A 25477-nucleotide genomic window follows, 5' to 3' on the forward strand; every position below is an offset into this window, starting at 1 on the left:
CTGTAGCAAAACCGGACAGTGATCCGAATAAGTTCTAGCCAGATGTGCAACTTTACACAAATCTACAACCAATCCTCGAGACAGTAGACAGTTATCAAGACGAGCCCAAGTATTGGCATATGTCGTAAAATGTGTTCCTTCTTTGCGCGTGGGGTGCGCAAACCGCCAGCCATCTATCAGTCCACCCTCGTCTATAATTCCAGTCAACACCTCCCTGGCTTTCCTGTTATATTGCGCATTTCCATCCGATCTGTCCATGCCCGGCTTCAATGCCACATTAAAATTACCCCCCCAGAGGACATGCATCGATCCAATGCTGACAACCCTTCCCCACAGAGCAGTGAAAAAATCAAGTGTATCCACATTTGGAGCATAGCAATTGACAATAGTAATCGTGTCAGTGCCAAGACTGCCCCACAACACCACATAACGACCATCAGGATCTAGCATATCCCCCAAGAACCTGAAAACGGACTGAGTTCTTAATTAACACCACCGTACCTCTGGCATATGAAGAGTATGAAGAAAATCTCCTAATCGAGGCCCATCTAGCTGCGAAAGTGTGATTGGAGCGTGGGTGTAGATGCGTCTCCTGTAGCATGGCTATGTGCACACCATGCCTGTCCAAAGATGCCAACACATTTCTACATTTTCTAGCGTCATTCAAGCCCCGCACATTCCAGGACATCACCGATACCCTCCCCCCATTTTCGTCATTCATTATTGTTAGTGATCATATCAAAGTAAAATATTCGCCTAAGACCTAGCACATAGTCGCTTCCAGCATCAAATATCTGCATAGAGATGTGTACGCGCACTTCCATCCACTCAACTTTGTAACTGCCACCCCCGTCCCCACCCTCCTCCCACTGACAAACCCCAACCTTGTCAGAGCGCCCCCCCAGTGCCCGCACCCCATCTCCAATTGTCCCTGATCCATTCCCATTACGCAAACAACAGAAACCACAACTCAGTGGAAATCCACCATACTGTAAGTTCCCCCGCCCCCTCCCCCTCCCCCCCACTCAGACAGCCCCAACTTTCCAAGATATTGTATCCCCCCCAGTCCACAACTCCATACAAAAGTTTAACAACTCCCAATCAACTGATCGTAGTAAGGGGGATCACACGATGGGGGACAGAACTAGTCGGCAACACAGCCACCTCCCCTCTCCAAGCCCCACGACCCAAAACACTCCCAGGCCCTATGAGAGAGGGGAAGGTGGGGGCCTGGTTTACATTACCACCGGTATACCCGGAGCCTGCAAGCCGGAATAGTCTTCCGAATATCCGTTTCTCAGCAACATAGTCAAATCCTCGCCCATCAGCGGTGTGCCGCCCTCACGGGGGGGTACCCCCCGGTCAGTCAGCGGGATCTCAAGATTCGTCATCGTCCTCAGGATGCTGCGCCTGACCTGCTGCACCTCGATCCGTCGGCCCACGCTTCGCCAGCTTCAGAGAGCGCAGATAATCCTCCACCTGCTGCGGATTATTGAAGAATCTCTGTTTCCCTTGATGGGTAATCCTTAGTTTGGCAGGGTATAACAAAGCATAGTCAATTTGTGCAGTCCTCAACTTTCTCTTCACTTCTAGGAATTTGCGCCTTTCCTCCTGGACCATCAGAGTGAAATCTGGGTATATAGAAAAGGATACTCCATCATTGCTCAGTGTTTGTTTAGTGCGGGCCGCCCGCAGCGCCACATCTCGATCTCTATAGTTCAGTAGGCGCGCAATGATCGGCCTAGGCAGCGCGCCAGGCTTCGGCACTGGTCCGAGAGAGCGGTGGGCTCGTTCCACTATAAATTGGGTAGAGAAAACATCAGCACCAATCGCGGATTTCAGTAGTTTCTCCACATACTCCTCCATACGCCCAGTATTTGTGGACTCCGGTACACCCGTTATGCGTATATTATTACATCTACTGCGGGCCTCCAAATCTTCGTTCTTTGCCGCTATGACCCGCAGTAGGTTCTCCATCCTCTGTAGCTGTGTCGTGTGTCCTGCAGTGATATCAGTATTTTCAGATATCCGACATTCCGTCTCGACAATGTGTTCTTCATGCTGGTCCATTTTATGCACTATGGCGTCCATTCGGGAGGACATTCTATCCACTTTGTCCACAACCGTGGCAAAGCCTTGCCTGATTTCATGTAAGAGTTGCAGGTTATTCATCTCCGCAGTCGAGGACCCATCAGGTGCCTGGTCAACCCTCTGTGATTGTGCATTGTCCTGACTAGAAGTCGAGCCTTTTTTGGAGTTGTCAAATGTGAGTTTAGGTTGACGGGAGTCCGGACGTCCCATGTCTGCAAACTGACACGTGATAAGCACACAGTGGGCTCCTCGTGCAATCAGCAATGACCGTGCACTACAGTCTCTTCAGAACCTCTACTGGATAGCGGGTAGCACGGCGCAGAGCCCACCCGCGTTCTGCCAATGCCAGGGCCAGCAAGTTAAACTGAAGGGGAGAAAGAGCGAAGGAAGAACGATTACTCTGTAAATCCTGGTGCCACCGTTCTGTGCAGCGTGATACAAGTCGAATTTGCCACCTAGGTTATAAATACATGAGGATCAGCGTGCATCCATTCATTAATCAGTACAGAATGCACCACTGTACCGTGATCATGACCAAACTCAGGCTGGTAGGCTGTGAGTACCAATCCACTGTGCCCGAACACCACCGCACAGTCCACTATGGCATCCAGTTCAGTTCAATCAGGTCAATACTGTCACTACCATGCCACCCACGCGGAGGGTCAAACGCCGAATTCCTTGTCCCAGTGCGCGGAAAGCAGGTCAGCCCCGCAGCAGTGCAAGCCATTCAAAGGACCGGTGCTCCGGCCAGCGCGCCACATCCACCAGTATACCGCCACTGTTGCCAGCCTTATCCCGTGCAGCATGTACTTCTCCGCTGCATAAGCCGCCCCGCCAGGATCTCCGAGATGCTTCCTACCAGGTGACCGTATATTAGGACCGAACCACGCCGCCGTGCACGGTAGCTCACCACCGCGATGTGGGACAAAATGGCGCCCTCGGGTCCACCTCAGCAGTCCAATCGCGTATCCCTTCAGGCATCAAGGGCGCCCTCCGCCCAGCGCACACATCGTACCAGCTCCGGGTAGGTGCACAGCTCAAAGCGCTTCTCCGGGACACATAGCAGCCCCCTATCGCCGATTATCTCCGTCTCCCACAAGCGACCTCAGTGTGGCACGGCCTACTGCCCGCGTGTGCAGCCTCGGTGTTTCCCAGCCGCAATCCCCAGCAGCGGCCACTCACAGCCCTCCAGCGCCAGTCCCGGGGAAACTTCAGTGGCTCCGAAGTATCAGTTCCCGCCGTCCGATTTCCCCAAAACTTCCAACGAGGGCAGGTTATGGCATCCTGCACAAACGTGCACAATTTCAGCAGGCTTGGACACCGGACAGAAAGGATAGTTGCAGGATTATGAACCAGGCTGTAGGAGCCTCACCCTTAGGCGGCCATTCTGCAGTGCGCCCTCTAGCGCCCCCTCCCAGCTCCATTTTTCAGTTGGTATTGATCCGTCACTGGTTTTTATTAGTACCCAAATCAACTAAAATAAAGTTTTTTTCAGGGAGCATTTGGCTACTTTTTAATTTGCACTATCTCACTTGCACGAAATCACAACCCGCTCCGCTGCAATTGCAGGCGTCGTAGCACACCGGAACGGCACTCGGCTGATCCGGTGGGGACCCAATAATGAAGCATGTCACCAACCAGGTTGGTGAGTGAGGGTCCTTTTAAAAACATATGTGTGTTTCTTTCAGTGTGTTTTTAATCAGTCACTTTTTCGTTGTTGTTGGATATATTCCCCTGGGGGACTAAGAGTGCCTCTCTCCCTCACTCTCTTTTTGTTTGGAGTACAATATGTATATATCCCACAATGAAGAGAAAGGGGCATCAAGTTCCTCCCATGCAACGTTAGTGATCACTACTCTGCCAACAGACCCCTCGTTGTTGGTCCCGCAGGTACTTGTGATAAGAGTGGCATCTAACATGCGCAGCCTCGGCTTGCTCTTTACATTCAGGGGGCAGGGGTGCGACTTCCATCCATGGAGTGTTCTGTCTCAGAAATGCACGTCCCCCAATCACATCTGACCTACAATCACACTCCCCCATGGAGGCACACGGACCCACCTTAATCAGGCTGCCACTGTCCAGGCATCTGCACCTCAGTGGGCGGGAGGGGAGGCCCCTTGTGGGGTGCACCACCTCCACAGCACCAAGATGTGGAAATTGCTGCTACGGTGGGGGTCAACACTAGAGGGCAGGCCCCAGCACATCACTGCGGTCTATGTTTTAGCTGGGACCTCACCACGGCACCAGCAGTCAGTTGGGAGGTGAGAACCCCCTCTCACAGCCACTGTTCCTCTACATCTGGTCTCCTAGTGGGCCAACTTCCACACTACTGGCTGGACCTTAATTAGCGAGTCAAAGAAAGGCCCAGGAGGAGAATGTGGCCTAATGGTTAGGGTGGTTCTCCTCAGGGCTGGGGAACTGGGTTGGAGTCTCGTAGGGAAGCTCAGCATTCTGTGATTCTTGGCAAATCACAATCAGGTAGATTCATCAAAGACCCGTTTTGCGAGTCTTTAATAGCGATTCATAAGGAATCGCTATTAAGGACTTGCAAAACGGGATTCATGTAGGAATCGCTAAATAAATTGCGATTCCTACACATTCCTTATTTGCGATTAGCAAATTGCTAATCGCAAATAAGGAATAACTTCCCATTCATTCCTATGGGCCTACAGGCCCATAGGAATTCTGAGAATCTGGCCTTTTGCGAGCGCAATTTCCTTTCATGAATCTACCTGTTAATCTCCCCGTGCCTAACAAAAATGAATGTGTCCATCTGTAATGCACCTGTCTTTCGTTGATGGAGGATATGCGGCATTGCTAGAAAATAGCGCAATAGTACTAACGCAGGCTTTGAGAAAGAACCCTACAAATAACAAAAGTGCAGATAGTAATAGGCAGTAAAAAAGAAGCAAAATAAAAGGTGTGTGCTTAGTAACTGGTTGCTGAATTTATCTGATTTGGTTTACTGCTCTGAGGCTTAAATATAGATATATATTTCCAATTTAAATCCACAGAACATGAAGTTCCCCAAGTAAGGAGCAAAAGCTGCGGGTAATTTGGAAAGAATGTGGGTATTTAAATTATTTTACAATGATAAATAGACGTATCAAAAATAAAGGGAGAAGCCAGTTTAGCCCATCTGTTCTGCTAGTTTCTCTGCCTGCTGTATCATTGTACACCATAATTATATACTATTTCACTGTCTTTGAAAACCAGCGTTTTCAATAAACTTAGAATTATTCTTCAAAATCTTTCTATTTTATATCCTTTTGAGGCATCTAACAAAGAGCTGACCAATATGTTGACCTGGTATAGCCTCAGATAGGGAAGTGTTAGTTGATGATCCTCTGATCACGGACCTGCATTCTCCGATTATTTTTTCTATGGCGGAGGTTAACGCTGGCTGTTACAATGTAGCACCTCTAAAGCCCCAGGCCCAGCCGGGGCTCCAATTGATTTCTTTTGTGAAAAGCCTGGCCTTTGGATCCATTTTTAACGAATATTTTTAATACAATCACAGTAGCGGTTCCTCCAGATTAATGGAAAAGGACAAATATTGTCCCAATACATAAGAAAGGGGACAAATATCTTCCAAAAATATAAAGGCTTTTCTCACTTTTGGATGGCACAGTCAAATTGATGGGCCGTCTGTTACTAAACAAATTAGAGGATTGGGCCAATGAAAAAAAATATACTAATACCAGTACAATATGGTTTTGAAAATGAGTTGGAGGCCTTAGACCAGTGTCTAAATTTGCATTTGATCTCAGCTAAATACACCCATGCTAAGGAAGGTAATATTTTTGGGGCTTTTATGGACCTCTCGGCAGGGTTCAACTGTGTGTCCCCTAGTAAACTATGGAGTATCCTGAAGGATGTGGGTGTGGATGTAAGTATAATAATATTTATATGCCAATTATATACACAGTCCTCTGCATGCGTCAGATTTGGTAGCCAGGGGAAATGTACAAGGCTTTTTCCTATTCTACGGGTGTCAGGCAGGGGTGCGTCGTGGCCCACCTTTTATTTTAATTTTATACTTATGGCATTGAATGTGCAGTAGATAAATCTGTCACTGATGTCCCCTTGATTAACAAAACATGCATTCCTATTCTGCTCTATGCAGATGGTTCTGTATTAATACAAACAAGATGATGAACGGAATGTTGCACAATGGCAAAACATTCACCCCCAGTCACAGATCTGGGTTTAATCCATCGTTATTTTGCTCACCAAGCCACCCCAGTTCAGACATGGCCATATGCAAATCAGTCTTGACCCTGTGCCTCATGGGAACAGTCCAGCCCGAACTGCCAAGCCATGTCTTCCCTGGACCGGAATCAAGCATTCTAGGACCGGTTTCTGGATATCAGCCGTCTTCAGCCAGGATAGGTTGACTCCAGTGGCGTAGTGAGCACGGGACCCACGTCTGGGCATACCCTTCCCACATAGGGTGAACAGCAAAACAAACAAGATGATGGACGGAATGTTGCACAATGGCAAAAACATTCACCCCAGTCACAGATCTGGGTTTAATCCATCGTTATTTTGCCCACCAAGCCACCGCAGTTCAGATATGGCCATATGCAAATCAGTCTTGACCCTGTGCCTCATGGGAACAGTCCAGCCCGAACTGTCAAGCCATGTCTTCCCTGGACCGGAATCAAGCATCCTAGGACCGGTTCTGTATTAATAGCCAGGATTGGTTTAGCTTTACAAAAGCTCATGGATAACTATGTGTCCTATATGACTTCATTGGATCTCCAGGTTAAGAAAACTAAATCCTACATTTTAATTACGGGAAACAGCCCAAAAGATTAACTGCTTTTAATTTTGTATCCTGTAGGATTGAAACTCCAAAGACTTTTTTATATTTGGATGACTTATTTAACAATAAGTAGAGGCACCACTTTAGGAAAGATCATTCCGGCTATACATTCGTTTATAAAAAAGCTAGGTACAAAGCCGATAGACCCAATAAAAAAGATCTACAGATCTACATCTCTAAAGAAGTAGCATCAGCTACCTATGGGGCAGGGATCTGGGGTGCAACAAAAGCTGACGCCCTTCAAAGATTAGTAGATGATTTTTATAAGACTGGTTTATCTCTTCCAAACAGTTGCTCAAATATCAACATGCATCAAGAATTGAATGTTCCATATAAATCTGACGTGATATCCCTAGTACCTGCATTACTTTGGCATTCGGTTTGGCGAGGGGAGGCAGTTGGTTTAACCCAAGATATTATCAGGGACTGTCTAACCCTCGAACATGCCCATAACATATCATGGCTTGAAAATGTAAAATAAACGTTGATATTAGGCTATGATTCACTCTTCACAGAGCCACACAAGTGTCAATCAATTTACAAAGTTGAAATGAAATCTCAACATAGACTACATATGGGTAATAAAAGACACACTCTAAACAGGGTGAAACCCATGGTAGCCAATTACTTGGGGCTACCCACGGATGGGGCAAATTCATATCTCTCTTTTATTACTAATATGTGGGACCGATATGAATTGGTGCGTTTTAGGTTGAATGTAATCCTGTTTATGTTGGGCTATCCGGCAGGTGTGTACACAACTAGCTAATTGCCTCTTTGTCCATGTGATGCTATTTCCGCACAGTCAAATATACATTTTATATTTTTCTGTAAATCATACACGCATGAACAGCAAAAGTACATCATTCCCCTCCTGCGGAAATATCGCTTTGAACAATGTCGCCCAGCTTTGACCTTCTTACAAATGCTCCCTGACCCTTATGAATGTTTTTCTCTTGCCACTTATTTATGTACGGTCCTATCAAATAGGAGATCATTTCTCTTTTAATTGTGTCCTTATTTAAATGGTTTTGGCGCCTTTTGCACATTATACTGGATTTGGATTAATCTAATATCAACTAACAGAGGGTTTCTTAGTTATAGCTTAAAAATACGTTTTTTATCCTGTTTTTATCTGTGCTGTCTTTTAAACTTATTGAAATTGTAATGTATGAGCGAATATGTATTTTATGATGCACTGTACTTTTATGATCTTGTTCCTTGAGATCGGATAAAGTTAAATTGACGGACTGACTGACAGTAACAGAAAGCCCAAACGCTGCCGTAAAGCGGCACCCTTAATGTGTGAAACTTTATTAGCTCCCAAGGAAATGAAACATTACCAACAGGTATGGCTTTGCGGATGCCGCTGAATGTCTACCAGCAAGTGATTGGCTGTAACGTTTCTCTTCCCCCAGAACAAACAGAGGAAAGCGAAGTTTTCCAGGACCTCTGCTGGCAACACCTGAGCGACGATTTTGTGTGCAGCCGGCCTCTGGTTGGAAAACAGACCAGCTACTCGGAGTGCTGCTGCCTGTACGGCGAGGCCTGGGGGATGCAATGCGCCCTGTGCCCCATGAAGAACTCAGGTAATTGGTTGAAGGGGGGTGGGGGGGGGGGGCGGTTTTATTTTTTAATGTCTAAGGGGCATATTACCAAGCATTAGCGATAAATATCGCTAAGCTTGGTTAGTTGCTATATTTATATCGCCGTGCTTCGCCTATTTGTATCGCTTAGGAGCCTTGATATTATCAAGGTTTATCTCCTAAGCGATAAAAATCATCCGAAATGCATGAATATCGCCGAAAAGTCCACGATATTCATGCATTACCGAGCAAATGCTCTTAGCCATGTTATCCACCTTCCATTGGATAACATGGCTAAGAACTGCTCTGGGCAGGCGATAGCTTTTGGAGATATTCGCGCTTAGCGCGATTATTTCCAAAAGTTGGAAATAGGGGTTAGCGATGTTGGCGACTGTTTCCAGTCGCTAACATCTTGGCACGCCCACTTTGCATGTCATTAGCGATATATATCGCTGACATGCAAAGTGGGCCCCCAGAAGCTCGCCATCTCCTACTAGCTGTCGCTAATTGGTGTTAGCGACAGCTAGGTAATAGGGCGATTAAATTATCCTCGCTAAAGCGGTGATAAGGCCCTTGGTAATATGCCCCTAAGTTTCTTTACATGGGCCTAAATAAGGAACAACACCATGGAGGATTACTGTTCCTGTGGTAAAAGGTTGCGTATTTGTGCGTGCGTGTGTGTGTCTTCATAGGTATGTGTCTGTGCGCATGCGTCTGTGTTACTACCCTTGTGGTTACTAGGGTGTGACAATACAGTCACACTTTGGGGACTAGACATAAATCATTAACTGTATCATTGAGAATTACATTTCCTGTATAAAAAGTTGTGTATATGCAATTGCACATGTTTGTGTGCCCATGTATGGATGGGTTTGTCTTATTATCCTTGTGGGTTCCAGGGTGTGACAATATACTCACGTTGTAGGGACTTGACCTAAACCCGTCACAGCACCTTGGAGGATTACATTTCCTGTGGTAAAAAGGTGTGTGTGTGTGTTCTCCAAAATTACTCAATGAAAAGCAGCTGCATTATTTGTAGCGGCTACAACTGGTAGTGACGGGAATACCGCTATCTGCCCTGAACAGCATGTTTGTGGAATGTTTGTTATATTTCACCATGCAGCCCATCCCCCGGAGGAACATTAGGGACACCTGCACCTGCTCACCTGGCATGGCACAGGATGGCTTGCAAATTATGTCATTTCAGCCAACCAGCAAGGCCACAAGTGATGCATTCAGCATATCTGATAACCCCAAAAAAAACATGGTAGCACAGGAGTCTCACACAGGTGTACAAAAGGCTCTAGGAAACCACCCCTTTATTGCAGTGTATATAGCTTGCTCTACATTTTGGAGAATGGCTTGTGATGGTTCTACCTGGAAAAGTAAAGGTGTTTGACAGTGAGAGCATAGTGTAGACCAGAATCAGTGTGCTTTATGTTTTTAACGTATTCACAATAAGAAATCTTTATTCAAATGCAGGCATGGAAAAATGAAGACCAGCAATTGCATCCAAGGGCCCTGGCTTCTCAGCTCTTTAAAGTTGAATGGGCTTGTTTTCCCCCCATCCCATTAGTCTGAGGAATAAGCACTGGCGTCCCTCGCGGCAGGCTCGGACTGGCCGTAGCGGGCACAGGGCATTTCCCCGGTGGGCTGCCAGGGTGGTAGCCGGTTTTGGGCCGGGTGGGGGCTTTTTTGGTACCTGGGCCAGCAATATCATCCCCCGGTAGCAAATTCAGACAAAACCGGCCCTTGCAAACAGCTCGACCGCACCCCCTCAGCCCTCCCGGGGGGGGTCGGCCGAGCAGTTTGCCAGAGCCGGGAAACATCATTTACCACGAAGGCATTACCACTACTAACTTTTACCACGTGACACTTACCACGCAGGGTGCCTTCCACGCAGGATGCCTTCCACGACGTCTTTACCACGGGCTGGGGGGGAGACGTGGTATTCTTTCAATTCGTTCTGCGTGGGCTTGGGGGGCAGAGGGGGGGGGGCTCGGGGGGGGCTGGGGGGGGTCTCCCCCCCCAAAAAATAACAAGCAGGTTACTTTAAAAAAAAAACCGAACATAAATTTCAAAGAAAAAGGAAAGAGCCTCCCCCAAAGACGTGCCGTGTACGTCAAAAAAGCAGTCCTTTTTTTATTTTGGTATACGTGTTTTGACGCTTGTTTCAATGGAGGATGGAAGTAAGGGCTCGTAGAGAAAGACGTGCAGGTAAGACGTTTCTAGGCGTAGTAAAATCCTACGTTGTAAATACCAGCGTGGTAAAGCCACTTGCGATGTAAAATTCGCGTGGTAAAGCCATGCGTGGTATTTGAAATCGTGGTATAATCATATATTCGCCAGAGCCGGTATTAGTTCCCAGTCTGGCCCTGCCTTGTGGGGCAGCACGTGCAGCATGTGCTGCACTTCTTCAGCGCGTGATGCGTCATAGTAGTGTTATAAATGTATCATCAAACTCACAACAAGATCGATACCAAAGAAGTATTCCGGAATAGCAGCAACAGGACATTGTTTTTCCTTTTTGCGTGACTATAAACACAATTAATATTGCTTCTCACAATCTTGTGTTAAATTACACCATTTGCGGGTTTTCTAAGGATTGTTTGAGTTAGCCCATTAGCAGCCAGATGCTTGCATTTGCATCTGAAAGGTGATCTCTGTCCTCTCACCCAGAGGGCTGGTTTACCAGTGATTGCCTGTAAGAAAAAAAGTAGAAAGTCAGGAACAAAAATGTATTTTGCATTTCACAACTCTGCGCTTTAGTGCTACACATATGATACCATCATCTGGGGGCAGATTTACAAGCTTCTTGCACCTTCTTGCACTGCCATTGCTTCACTTTTTTGACGCAACAAGGGTGCAAACAATGTGGCCTATTTACAACCTGACGCATCTAGGGAGATGCGTCCCGTTGTAAAGCCCTGCTTAATATTATACCTGCGTCAGGTATAATGTATGCATGGAAGGCGTTCCCATGCAGGAATGCTTCGTAAAAGTGAGGCAGAGAAATCTACAAGATTTCACTGCTTCACTTGTAGGATGCCACTGCGTCAAAAGCTAACACCTGAGTGAAGCAGGCATAAGGAGTGATGCAGTAAATATAGGCCTCAAAATACATTGCTGAAGTTGCATCGTGCTTGCGGCACAACTCCAGCACTGTGTTACTTTTAATAGATGCGTCAGAATTTCAGATGCATCTGTTAATCCTTGCACCATGGAGCACTGTATTGTAAAAAGAGCGCATCCATGGTGGTGCAAGGACATTTGACACTGTCGCAAGAAAACGGACGCATCTAAGCAGATGTGTCAGTTCCTTGTAAATCTGCCCCTCTGTTTTTTCCCAACAGAATGTTGCATTGTGGGGCTTGTCGTTTTTTTAACAGCTTCAACATGGGCACAAAACCCCAGTAAATATGCGTTGTTGACTAAAATGACAGAATTGACCGCTTGCTAGCTATGTTTTACTATTTCACAGTTTGAACTTGTCAGCATGTTTTAAAACTTTACAAAGTGGCCAACTACATAAAAAAATATTTATTTCACTTGTAAATCCAAAAGCAAACTCTGCACAAATATTTTGTGAGAGTTCACTTTTTCCCGGCCATCATGCATTTAAACAGGCATTGGCAATGTGAAACATTTTTTTTATGTGTATTAGAACTTTTGATACCGAGCCTCACCACACAATAAAGGTATAGCAGCAGTGCAATACTCAATAACAGAAGTAACAAGCATTGGCATAGCCAATACGTCTCGCCTTTGGGACCTTATAAGTGTTTAGCCATGCAACAGGTGATGTTGTTGCACCAAGGATATTGTGCTGCATAACTAAATACTTATATGGTCCCAAAAGCGAGATCTATAGGCTATGCCAATGCTTGATTGCGACTGCAGTGACAGCAGGCACATCGATGTGCACATGCTCACACTGCTCACTTCTCACTAGTGGAGAAGTTACGGCATTACGTCATGCCAGGTGAGCATGGTAAGGGAAGGGAAATCCTTTAAAGAGAGTCATTTTCTCTCTGGATTTCCCTCCTCTTTTTGAAACTCAGGAGCAGCAACATTGCCGTGGTGTCACCAGGACTGTAAATAGAAGATTTCTCAATATTATATACAAGCCATAGTCGTTGCTTATTTATTATATGCAAATAACAACCATTGACAAAGCCATTAGTCCTGGCTTGTTGAAGGTGTAGTGTTGCTTGCTCGTATCATATATCTGGATACAATCACAGAAGCAGCAAAATGCAAGTCGGGCTGCACACTATGCTAAGCACAGATTTTTAACTTACGTGTTTTAAGCCACGACCTTAATTACATTGGCCATGGCCCTTCGAGAGACCCCAAGTTTTTTCATCCCACTAAAAGCCCTGGGTGTGCTTATATTCACAGTACATCCAACACCTGCATTACAGGTTATCTGCAACCAGACCTGCATTTAACAAGATAAGTTAAAGAGACCAAGGATCTCATAAAGCAGAGGGGGTCTGAGTGAAGGTGTGACCCTGTGGTATAATAAATAAAATACTGCCACCTCACCTTACTGAGTATTACAAGTTACCTGAAGTTCTATGACCTAAAACGGAAAGTATTCTTTGACGTCTTGATATATCCTTATAATGTACGTGACATAGTAAAAAAAGCATCACAAGGCACACTCGAAATCTTCATGGTCCTTTGTCTGTCACATGACAGGTGCTGGCTCTAACGCTTGTCATGTTAGCAGCCTTAGAATTATACATGTCTGAGCCGACCTTGCTGAAATACCATCTCCGTCAAAGACAAGGTGTCCAGTGGCAACGCATTTGTGGCCTCTTCACTTATGCCTAGCTTTTTCCCTCCACAAATACTGAATTGTGGAACTTGTAGTCCCACTTTAGACACTGTAAACAGGGCCCAAAAACGCCAGCATGCATAATGGTGCTGAATAAAATGCCAGCACTGACAGAAAATACCAGAAGACCTGGAGCCACTTGGGGGGCTCTGGAGATGGTCCCAACGGGCCACTTGGGCAGAATCATTAACACATTGAGCCACAATAACATTCCATGGGACCTTCATTAGTGCATGTATTCATATCTGGCACATGGACAGTGCAGTCTGATATACCATCTGCTATGGATGACCTATTTACCGGCCTGATTTTGCACACTGGGACTTCTAAACCCAAACTTTTACTAGGAAAACATTGAACTACAATTCCCAGACTGCAACCCCATACTGACCGGAAAATCTGGGCTGGCTACGAGGGGCCATTGGCCAGAATTCTAAGGCAGGCAGCATCACAACTCACCTTATCCGTTGAGTGCCGAGCCATCCTTTCTTTCCTGAACACTGTGCTCCCACTAGTGGACTGTGGTGTCCTGTCAAGGAAGAGAGGATGGAGGAAATGAACAACGCACCCCGGACATCACACGGTCCACTCCCTGTGCAGAGGCGGAAGTGGAGCAGATGGATTAGTCTCCTGTCAACCCTCTATGCATGCACAGAGCAGGAATCACTAACCACCCGGAGTGAGCAGATCATGCATAAGCATTCAAAGAAATGGCAGTTTGTATTACTCAAATTTTGCTGCATACTCAGTGCACCGTCTATTGAGGTGATATAGATTTTTTAATATTAAAAGAGTGGCAGACCAAAATCTGCCGACTTTGGAGCTGGGGAACCAGGCTCTAGTCTCGGCCTCAGAGTTTTAGGTTTAAAGTTACCACACAAATTAAAGAATTCATTCATTCATTCGTTTCGGCGTCGGCTCAATGTTTTGTGATTCTGGGCAAATCTCTAAACCTCCCAGTTGCTACGAAAATGAATGTGTCCCTGTGAAATGGAACCTAATGTAATGTAACCTGTGCTCATTTAAAGCGCTCCAATACCTTCGGGTCGAGTTCGCTCTATATGAAACTACAAAAAACTGTAACTATGTCACTGAGGTGAATATATAGGTTGATGAGATAGGGAATATGTGGGTTCTGACGCCTTTCTTACTTATTCAGGTCAGGAAGCTGAAAGTCCTACTTCTGTCATTTGGAAACCTGGAGCTGCCTCATCACAGCATAATTAACTATGGTCTAGAAAGGCACACAAGTTGCAACCTCTAGGAAGAGGCTCGGAGTTCATGCACACCAGGCACTGTGCTATTCAAGGCTCAGTGCTGCACCTGTTCAAAATGTTAAGGGCCGATACTGTGGTTAAGGAATGAGGGGTGATTAAATTGTAGTTTTTCCCAATGCTACAGGTTTCCCTGCTCTGCACAACACAGTTGTCTACTGCCACCTACTGGTACATTCACAATGTAAGTAATTCAGCTAAATTTAGCATATAATAGCATAATAATCCTCAGTGGCAGCGAGGTTGCAGGTTGAAAAGAAAAAAAGAGCTATAGAAGATACCACTCTGTCCACTGATACCACTGTGGGTGAGTCTCATTCTTTGAGAATGTGCAGAGCGCTATATCTCGCAGGCGCACACAAAGACAGTGTGTTTCTGGCTGTAGAGTAGGTGTTGGTACTCTGTACAGATACTGTCTATCCCAGACTCTCTAGGGCACAGCTTTCCAAACTGTGTGGCGCGACACATTACTGTGTCGTGACCCATATGTAGGTGTGTCGCGCGATGAGATGACATCTGCCGGCAATCGGCAGAGTCGGGCTGCAGGGGCTCTTAGAAACAACAACAAAGCCCTATTAATATGCACAAGGTCTTTAAAGACCTGTGAAGTGCTCGGGTTTGGCTGTGAGCGGTCCCGGGCTGCCACACCCGACGGGGCGTGGGGGGAGGGGGGGATGAAGCCCTTTGATGCCAATGGGTGTTGCGCGCCTGATACAGTGTATCAACTATAACGCAATGCGAAAGCAGCTGGTCTGACAGACTTTTTCACGCCGTGGTTTCATCCTTGTTTGCTATTTCAGATGTTTTAACCCCTGATGGACTGCAGGGAATAAAAGATTGCCTAAAAGAGGCTGCGCTTTAGATGACATCTGCAGAAGTCTGATTGGGGGGAGGGCGAAAGGGGGGTCCTCAAGGAGTAATTCTAAGAAAGCAATTACGTTGATAAATAATGGTAGAAAACATCCTTTACGCTTTACCATGCAGCTTTTGCCAAACTTTTTTTGTTGAGCAAACTAGAGCCAAAGGTATCAGAGCGCTTTAGATGAGCACCAGTTGTGTTACAGACGGACACTTGCATTTTTGTGTGTGTGGGTGTGTGTGGAGTTGTGTGTGTGTTTGTGGGGTTATGTGGGTGTGTATGTGGGGTGTGTGTGTGGGGGGGGTGTGGGGGGTGTGGGTGTGTGGGGTGTGTGTGTGGGGTTGTGTGTGTGTGTGTGTCGAGTGTGTGGGTGTGTGTGTGGGGTGTGGGTGTGTGTGTGTGGGGTGTGTGTGTGGGGTGTGGGTGTGTGTGTGTGGGGTGTGTGTGGGGGTGTGTGTGGGGTGTACGTGGGGTTGTGTGTGTGTGTGGGGTTGTGTGTGTGTGTGTGTCGAGTGTGTGGGTGTGTGTGTGGGGTGTGGGTGTGTGTGTGTGGGGTGTGTGTGTGGGGTGTGGGTGTGTGTGTGTGGGGTGTGTGTGTGGGGTGTGTGGGGTGTGTGTGTGGGGGGGGGTGTGTGTGGGGTGTGGGGGGGTGGGGTGTGTGTGTGGGGGGGCGGGGGGTGGGTGTGTGTGTGGGGTGTGGGGGGTTGTGTGTGTGGGGGGGTTGTGTGGGTGTGTGTGGGGTGTGTGTGTGGGGGTGTGGGGGTGGGGTGTGTGTGGGGTGTGTGTGGGGGTGTGTGTGTGGGGTTGTGGGGGTGGGGTTGTATGTGGGTTTGTGTGTGGGGGGTTGTGTGTGTGGGGGGGTTGTCTGGGGTGTTTGTGTGTGGTGTGGTGTGTCTGTGGGGTGGTGTGTGTGGGATTGTGTGTGGTGTGTGTGTGTTGGGTGGGGTGTGGGACCCGTACCCACCATAGGTGGGTCGGGCTCGCTCGCTGCGCTTCTGTGGCGTTACCGTGTCCCCAAATTTTTTTCCACAAAAAGGTGTGTCACCAACATGAAAAGTTTGGAAAGCTGTGCTCTCGGGCATATGTATGAGCAGAGTTGCGACGCTCTTGCACCATGCAAGGTGGTTGAAGAGTGATGCAAGTCCTCAAAGAGATTTATGAAGCCACGTAAGGCCACTTTGCGTAGCCTGGAGTGACTCCATAAATCTGAAGTAAGGGAGGTGTTTCATGAGTGATGCGTGGGTGTTTCTACGCAACTTGCATGGCTTTTGATGCATCCCGGAACTGGTAAACCTGGGACGGCACCAAAAAGATACACCTTCTAAGATAGGTGTAAAGAGGAGAAATACCTTTATTTCTCTTTGTTACTTTCTCTTTCTATGGGTGCTGATTATGCAGCACCCATAGAAAGAGGAATTTGACTCTTATGATAGTTTTTGTGCAGGAAGCTGAACCTCCCTGCGCAAAAACAATCATGCATTCAGCACAGGCACCCTTGCGCCATGGTACAAGGGTGTCTCCATTGGCACTAGGCAGGCAAAAAAGCACCAGCATAGGTGAAAAGGCAGAAATGCGCCTTATTGCCTTTAATACAACACATTCCTATTCTATCCCTGTCGCGCAGTGCAGTGCAACAATGTGACTTGCTGCACTGCATATCATTTTCATAAGTCTGCCCCTCTGTTTTCTACTGACAGGTGTCAATCCTCTCCTATTCTGATCATCATCACAAGTCCCCCCTGTTATTCCGATAAGTGCAGAAACTTCTGTTACAACACATATTGGATTTATAAATTGTGGAGAATTTACCATGAATTATTACAGGAAGTGCTCCGGGGATGCAATGGGCATGTGTACATGGTTTGTACACCCCGGGGGTCTTTGTATTACAGAAGATGCCACAGATGCTTGTGTGGCCCCATCTGTAATGCTGGTAGTTCTCAGGATGAATCTCTTTGTCTCTGTGCACCTGCCATATTTTGAACGCCGGCCAAATACAAAAAAGCTGTTAGGAGGCTCACTGAAAGTGGCCCCCCCAAAAAAGGTGGTGTACTGTCAGTGCACCCTCTGATAGCAGCACTCTAAAGAGTCCCATGGACCCCTCCCCCCCCCCCAGAAACCCCCTAGCGACAGGTGCAGTCACTCAAGCAGGCGCCTGCAAAGAAATCTCTAATCCCTCCTCAAAGTGCAGGTGAGTAGCCAAATGCACAGTGATACAAGGAGCGGCTTTGAATCAGCTGTTCCGTATTTCACTTGAATGCTCTGCCCCTAGGGCAGCACGAGATTGCTGCTGCCCTGACTGCAGCGCATTTTGGGTCAGATTTATGAAGGCCTTGCGCCACCGGTGCGTCACTTTATTTGACGCAATGGCGGCGCAAACAATGCGCCCTATTTACAACGTGACACATCTAGGAGATGCGTCACGTTGTAAAGCCCTGCGCCATAGGAGGCGTTCCTGCGCAGGGGGGGCGTTCCTGCGCAGGAACGCCTCCTATAAGTGGCTGAGTGAAATCTATAAGATATCACTCAGTCACTTTCAGGACAATGCTGCGCCAAAACCCTGCACCTGCTTGAAGCAGGCGTAGGTCTTGACGCAGCATTGTAAAGATGGGGCACCCCCGGGCCTTGCTGGAGCTGCGTTGCGCTTGCGACGCAGCTCCAGCAATGCGCCACCTTTACGGCACAGATGCGTCACGCATCTGTGCCGTTTTTGCCCCATGGTGCGCCACATTGTAAATGCGGCGCACCATGGGTGGCGGAGCAGCGGCGCAGGATGACTGGCGCATCCCTGGGGATGCGCCAGTCATCATAAATCTGCCCCTTTGTGTAAAAGAGTGCAATTCCCCTGTTTGTGCACGGCACACCTATTTAAAGGTACGCCATGATGTAAACAGGAAAAGTGTGCCCTATGTGGGCCCAGGAAAATATTCAGTATGATAAAAATCACATTCGCTGGACACATTTTGTCAGGTCAGAGAGAAATATGCCTGGGAAATTCAGAAATGTGGATTTTAGTGCATAATTATCAAAATCCACATTTTATGCACCATTTATCTGGACAAACTTAGAATGGGTGATATTTATGGCACACAGTGAAATCCAAACATTTTTATGTTGGAATTTATCACGGGTTATTATTAATATCACACAGCATATTACCGCAGCACTCATAATAATATGGCCTAATGGCCTTCAATATGAGTACGCAGCTAATTGAGATACGAGTGGTGACTGCTGTTCCCACTCATATAGCAATTCGGAGTTTTTAGAATAATGTCAGCAGGTCAAACCTCCCGATCTCTATAGGCGAAAAATGCCCGATATTTACCCACACGTGTGGATTTTGGTGTGGCAAACACTAAATCGGAATGCTATTCCCCCAAAACTCATAATTTCGCAGTATTTATTGCCTCTATAAATACTGTCTTAATTGTGTGGTATTTATCGTCCCAATAAATACCGACTCGGTGGTGGCGGATTTTACCAGGTGTGATGAATGTCTCACCGAGTTGTTGTTAATTAGGGCATACAAGTATTGTAAGCATAAGTGGAGGGTTGGTACTTTCCGTTTTTGATTCAAGAACTGCAGCTGCTCAGTACCTACACATTTAGAGCACTGTTTTTACAATAATTCTGTGCCCAGTCCTGACGTGACGGTTCTCTGAGGCAGAGCACAGGGCAGGGCCAATTACAAGAGTACAGCTCTCAGTTTAATTAATTAATTAATTAATTAATTGCTCAAAGAACCCCGGGGCAGATTTACAAGCCATGTGCGCCACTTTTGTTCCCATGGGAAAAGTGACGCAAAAGTGGTGCAAGGGACTTGTAAATCTGCCCCCCCCCATATTTTTGTTTCAAGATCCCTGATAAAGTATTCAGAAAATTGATGAAAGTCTCTTCCACAAATGAAAGTCTCTTCCACAAATGAATTATTGAGTGTGTTTCCAAAACCCGGAGATGTTACTGCCCTTCCTACATTCCTTAGGAAGGAATGGGATGCTGCTGTTTAGTGCTGCTTTCATATGCTCATGCTTGTCAGAGAGCCAACAGCCTTTTGTTATCAAGAACAGCTCTGCACAGATACTGGGGGCTTTCATGCATCTCCCAAAACTCTTCTGCAGAAAGAATTTCAGCAAGAGCCCATAAATCAGAGGCAGTTAAGCAGATACTCCTGGCTTGCAGGAGAGCTTTCACACCTGACCATGGAAATGTATTTCTAGGACTTCTTGGTGGGGGTATTTAACATGCATGTCAAGGTGCTGCAGCACAGGAGACATTATCTGTGATTGAAACTGCAGCTGGGCGCATGCTATCCTGTTCAGCTGAGCTGAGACTTACCTCTCTGCTACTCGCAGACCTCACTCCTCCCCTCCTCCTCGCCTGCTGAAGAAGCCGCCAGACGTCGAGAAGGATATGCGAAGCCGTCTGCACCCACTTAGAGCCATCTGCTAAACAGTCCATACATTGCTTTTGTATATGAGGCCACGTCTCATAAGTGAATCCCTCATACATTTTCAGGAAGGCTCTCCCTCGCAAAGATTTCTCAAAGCCAACTTTCTTCACGCGTGCCGGAAAGTTGGCTTGCGTCATCAGTAGGGTGACCAGATGACTGAGTGTCACTGAACAGAATATATTTCACATTGTTCGGCTTACTTTGTAGAAACCATTATGATCTGGTACATTAGTTCAACTGATTCATGTGAAGTGGCTTTAACAGCTGCTACCAAACATTAAATTGTTGGATGAAAGCCTAGAACTGGACATACGGTGTCCCCGGTGAAGTGGTAACCCTATTCATCCGTATCATGTCGCTCAAAAGATTGTTGACTGTCCGCCATGCTTAGCCCTTACTAACCAATAGCATTGCCCAGTCACACAAGATGGAGTGAGAAGAAAAGGCTGTGATGACTCTTCCATATAACTGTCAAGGTCAATATGTCATGCAGAGCACCTTCATTAGACCTGTTTTTTTTTTGTCGGCTGTGATACTTACAATGGGGAACAGTGAAACAACGTGCCTCGGAATCCAATATGCTGCTCCCTGTTATGTACAGGGCCCTACTAGCACTTTTGTGCTGCCGTAACATCACTTCATTGACGTTCCGGTTGTGCAATGTGCCACCGGCATATTAATAAGGCCACGCAAAGCCACGTTACGTGGCTTTCCATGGCCTTATAAATATTTGCCCCTTTCGCACAGATAACTGCTTGAAAGGGGCGTTCCATGGGTGTTGCTGGGACATTCCAAGCAATATCCATGGCTTTTTGACACTGCCCCAGATTTACGAGAAATCGTAATTCTGACGCCGCACCAAAAACGTATGCTTCCCCAGGGGAGGTGCAAAGGAGGCACAACGAGGAGAAATATCTTTCTTTATTCGAGTTTTACCTCTTACTATGTGTGCTGCATTCTGCAGCACACATAGAAAGAGGAAAAAGCCTCTTGTGATTGTTTTTGTGCAGTAAGGTATCCCTTCCTGCACACCAATAATCATCCCTGCGACACAGGCACCCTTGCACCATGGCAGCCCATTGTGCACCTGCGCAGGCGAAAAGGACAGGAATGCGCTGTTTCTAATAGATACGGTCCATTCCTGCCCTTCCTTCAGCACAGCAAGGCCTGCTGCGCTGCCCTACAGCAAAAAAATACATTAATGATGCCCAAGGTTTTTTATTCCCTCATAGTAAGTAACCTTTTACTGAAACATTCTGCATGCTTAAGTAATCCTGTTCTGATGGGACGACTCACTAAAGCTCTTCTGTGGTCAAGCAAACAAGTATATGACCTCGCCATATTTGAATAAAAGACATTCAACAGGCAGCAGGTACTGTAGCAACTAAGACAAAGTAACCAAAGAAACGCAGACCGACCTTTCCCAGCAAAGCAAGTCTGATGACTGAAGATGTTGCCAGCAAAGGAGAAAGTGTCAATTACTGAAAGTCAGTTTCAGAGGCGTGTACACCCTGCTCCTCGGTGGTTTGAAGCATTAGTCAAACATTCCTCATGCTCCATCCAATCAGGTGCTGTCTGGCCACAGACTTGGCTGCAGTTCTGAGTCCCATTAATGCAAAATTAGATTGAACCACAGACGCACACGCTAAACCTTTCACAGCAAGAGCATCATTCATTGCTGGAGACATACATTCCTGCATGGACTGGGACAGCTTTAATAGGCTGTGAGTTTCGGCGCTAACTGTAAGACCTGGTTCATAATTCATGTAGGTTGATTACATCCTTAAGTCCTTTTTAAGCAAAAATGTACTCTATGATTCCTCTCTCTCAAGGTTCTCCCTGTCTATCCTTTCTAAAAGAAAACGCAGCCTCTTAACAGGAGACCGTATAACGCTTACCATGAAGCCATGTGCTAGCTTCCTTCCACGCATGGATTTCCATTTTACGCCGCAAGTTGCAAGCTACAAGCTTGTTTTTTTCTTTTGAACCAGTAGTGGGTAACCTTGGGGGAATGGATATGGTACTTTATCCTATTTCTTCTTCTTTGTTTTCTGTATCCTTTTGGTCTGATTTTCACATTGTTCTATTAATTCAACTGCAGTCTAGACCTCCCAACCTGTTGGGTCAGTATCACAGTTGCACCAAGCCATGCTTAAAGAAGAGCTAGGAATGAACAGATTCACATTTTTATTTTTCAATGTAATGATCTATATGTTGTCTCCAGTTGTTGTGGCACTTTCATATTAATTGCCATTGTGGCTCTACTCGTGGCAAATAGCAAAACACTCTTGTATGCCTCCAATACGGAGTTTTTAATATTGTGCGACCATAACATTCTAGAGTAAATACTCCAAAATATCGAGATGGTATGTATGTATGCGTACGTAAAGTTTAACCATTCTTAATGCACAGCAACATGCCTTGTAGATAGATAGATAGATAGATAGATAGACAGATAGCTAGCTAGCTAGATAGATAGATTGATCGATAGATCGATAGATAGATATTAGTATTAAGTACTTGATATAGATAGATAGATAGATAGATAGATAGATAGATAGATAGATAGATAGATAGATAGATAGATAGATAGATAGATAGATAGATAGATAGATGTTAGTATTAAGTGCTTGATATTCTGGTCATCCACCGTTAAGCACACTGCTCTAAACAACGCAGTGTGGATGTCATTAGCTTCAACAAGCCAAGTGCGCTCTCTTTAATATCTGCATGACAATCTTCAGGCTGGTGGCTGTGGTGGTTCTATTGGTTCTGGTGACTAAGCCATTACTGTGCACTATGAAAACTCCTGGTTTCCTCGATACCTACCTTTGAATCACTGCCTTTGCTCTTGAAGGAAGTGCCCTAATTAGTGTCACCCGGGTCACTAATGACCACCACTCAGCCTTCCATACCAAATGAAGAGTCGGTCAGACAGTAAAGAATACAAACCAATAACTGTTTATTCATATACACCCAGAGCGGAGCCCGGTCTGCCCAGTCGCTAGGAGTGCTGCAGAGGGGACTGAAGTCAACAAGCATAAAGATACATTATGTACATTTTGTAACTAGGCTAGAACACACCCATAGTGGAGTTTTCCAGGCAGGTGCAGCTAAACAGTGAAATACAAAAAACAGTTTCAGATCTTCTATCGTTTACAAAGTATCATAATCCCAAGGTCATTCCATTAGGGCCCATCACCAGACTAGTGGGAGAGGGCCTCTATCTAGTGAGAAAGGTATGCTCTAAGAGGAACAGTGTACTAATTACGGGAACAAGGCTAACGTGGCAGAAACGAAACTTAGAGTGGAGCATTTCTTGGGATTGAACTAGATCAGTTTTGAACAACCTAAAATGGCAACTGGAAAGAAAATGGCGCAGTGAATGCTAACTTACATTAGGCAATGCGTAAACATGAACATTTCTATTCTAGCGCCTTGCAGAGTTTTGGTTCTCTGAAATGGATGGAATCCACAGATTATAATTGGACCACTCACATTTTCTATAAGCACATGGACTCTTTTCTTCTATATTCCTTCTGTTATTTAAAGAAGACATATCTTAGTCAGTTCTGCTGCAGACAGAATCTGACAACCTCAGAAATGCCCATCTGCATAGACCACATTGACTTTTGACCAGAAGGATGCTTCTTCTATTGCAAACCTAAGGCCATTAGAGCTGATGTGACTACACTTACCTTGAAAAATCCCACTGCCATATTTACAGAGGAGGCATAACAGGTGTTTGCAGCCCTTCTACTTTGTAAAATATCTGATCAGGATCATACTAGTAATATACAGCTATCCCATCTACTGATGCAATTGTGTACAAAATGTAAACAAGACTAAAGCGGAATTGTAGTAGATGAAAGATTAAAATATGTGTTCTGAAAGAATATAGCCTCGACTCATTTAATTTATTATAATACTTTCAAATACTCATGTGAAAGGTGTTCTTTAATGGTATGCCAATGCACATGTGCACATAATAATTGGTTAATTGTGAATGCAATTACTGTTCTTTGTCTACACCTTCCTATTTCCCTCTATCAAGGATATTGTGGTACGAGCTTTCATCATTAGACATTCAGATGAATGTTTTCCATTCATCACGTCTCCTCGTGGTATCAGAAGGTATTTGCACCCAGGGGGCCTCCTCATCTCTGAAGTCATTAGCAGCCCTGTCTCCTCATGAGACCTGAAGCCAGTCTATTCCTTGTTTCCTGTTTATATCCAAAGCCACCTACATGTTTTCCCCATGTCTCCTCCTGAGATCTGAAGCCAGTTACACTCCTGCCTCCTCCTGAGATCTGAAGCCAGTTACACTCCTGTCTCCTCCTGAGATCTGAAGCCAGTTACACCCCTGCCACCTCCTGAGATCTGAAGCCAGTTACACCTCTGCCTCCTCCTGAGATCTGAAGCCAGTTGCACTCCTGTCTCCTCCTGAGATCTGAAGCCAGTTACACTCCTGTCTCCTCCTGAGATCTGAAGCCAGTTACACCCCTGCCACCTCCTGAGATCTGAAGCCAGTTACACCCCTGCCTCCTCCTGAGATCTGAAGCCAGTTGCACTCCTGTCTCCTCCTGAGATCTGAAGCCAGTTACACTCCTGCTTCCCCCTGAGATCTGAAGCCAGTTACACATCTGCCTCCTCCTGGGATCTGAGGACTGTGACACTAGCTTGCCATCCAGCCTCAGCAAAAATTGGAGTCTAGTTCTGGGAAGCAGGGTCCTTGGGACGGCATTGCTAACATACACAGGAGCACACAAATGAAACAAGTGAAGGCCTGCTTCTGCAAAGTGTGGATTAGACTCTACAGTGCAAGAAGCAAATGGGTGGTTGGCACGCTCTACAGAGTCACCAAAATGCTGTACATTTCCAATAAATAAAGGTGTACTTGCTCAAAGCAAAACATTATGAACTTTTTCGAGATTCTCAAACACACGCGGCTCCCACAAGACATAGTTATCTTGTAAATTTCTCAAACTATGTCCCAGAGTATACTCCGGATTTTTCAAAAACCCATAGACACAAAGGTTGAGGGCATCCTGCAAATTTCATATTTAAGCTAATTTTCCATGCCATGGCTTTGTTTTTGTCCCGACATCTCCATTAGAACGGTTGCGTTCCAAATCCTTTGCTGCACCTTCAGAGTCACTTACACTGGAGTCGTTGAGGCTTACGTAAGACCGGGAATGGAAGTGCCGAAAAGGCATTGCAAAAGTTTGTGTATACTCACAAATGTGAAACTTTAAGATTTCTACTTGCTATCTGCATTGCCCGCTATCCTGATATTCCCCTTGGGAATGCCCACTTTGCTACCCTGAGAGGTCTCTTATAACTGTGGGAAAATGTGCATCCACCACGCATTTTTTGAAACCGTTAATGATGCTAAAAATTGAAAAGTAGCAGTGATCGACTTTGTGCATCAGTTCAGCTTTTACGTTCATCTGTGATATTTTACAGCTTATAAATTGTCTTAAATGATCGTACCAAAAGTGCATCACTGGCTAGGAAAAGGAGCTGTGTAGTCCCAATCCAGA

General features: G+C 45.9%; 1 protein-coding gene across 1 annotated transcript in view; it reads left to right on the forward strand.

The window, feature by feature from the left end:
• LTBP1 (latent transforming growth factor beta binding protein 1) overlaps positions 1-25477 on the forward strand; it is a 1223697-nt gene that overhangs the window by 1166717 nt on the left and 31503 nt on the right. The window contains exon 31 of the mRNA XM_078648754.1: positions 8338-8508. Within this exon, the coding sequence (XP_078504880.1) occupies positions 8338-8508 (171 nt within the window). The remainder of the gene's footprint in view (positions 1-8337; positions 8509-25477) is intronic.

The sequence above is a fragment of the Lissotriton helveticus genome, chromosome 6 (genome assembly GCF_964261635.1).
Source record: "Lissotriton helveticus chromosome 6, aLisHel1.1, whole genome shotgun sequence".
NCBI classification, from domain to species: Eukaryota; Metazoa; Chordata; class Amphibia; order Caudata; family Salamandridae; genus Lissotriton; species Lissotriton helveticus.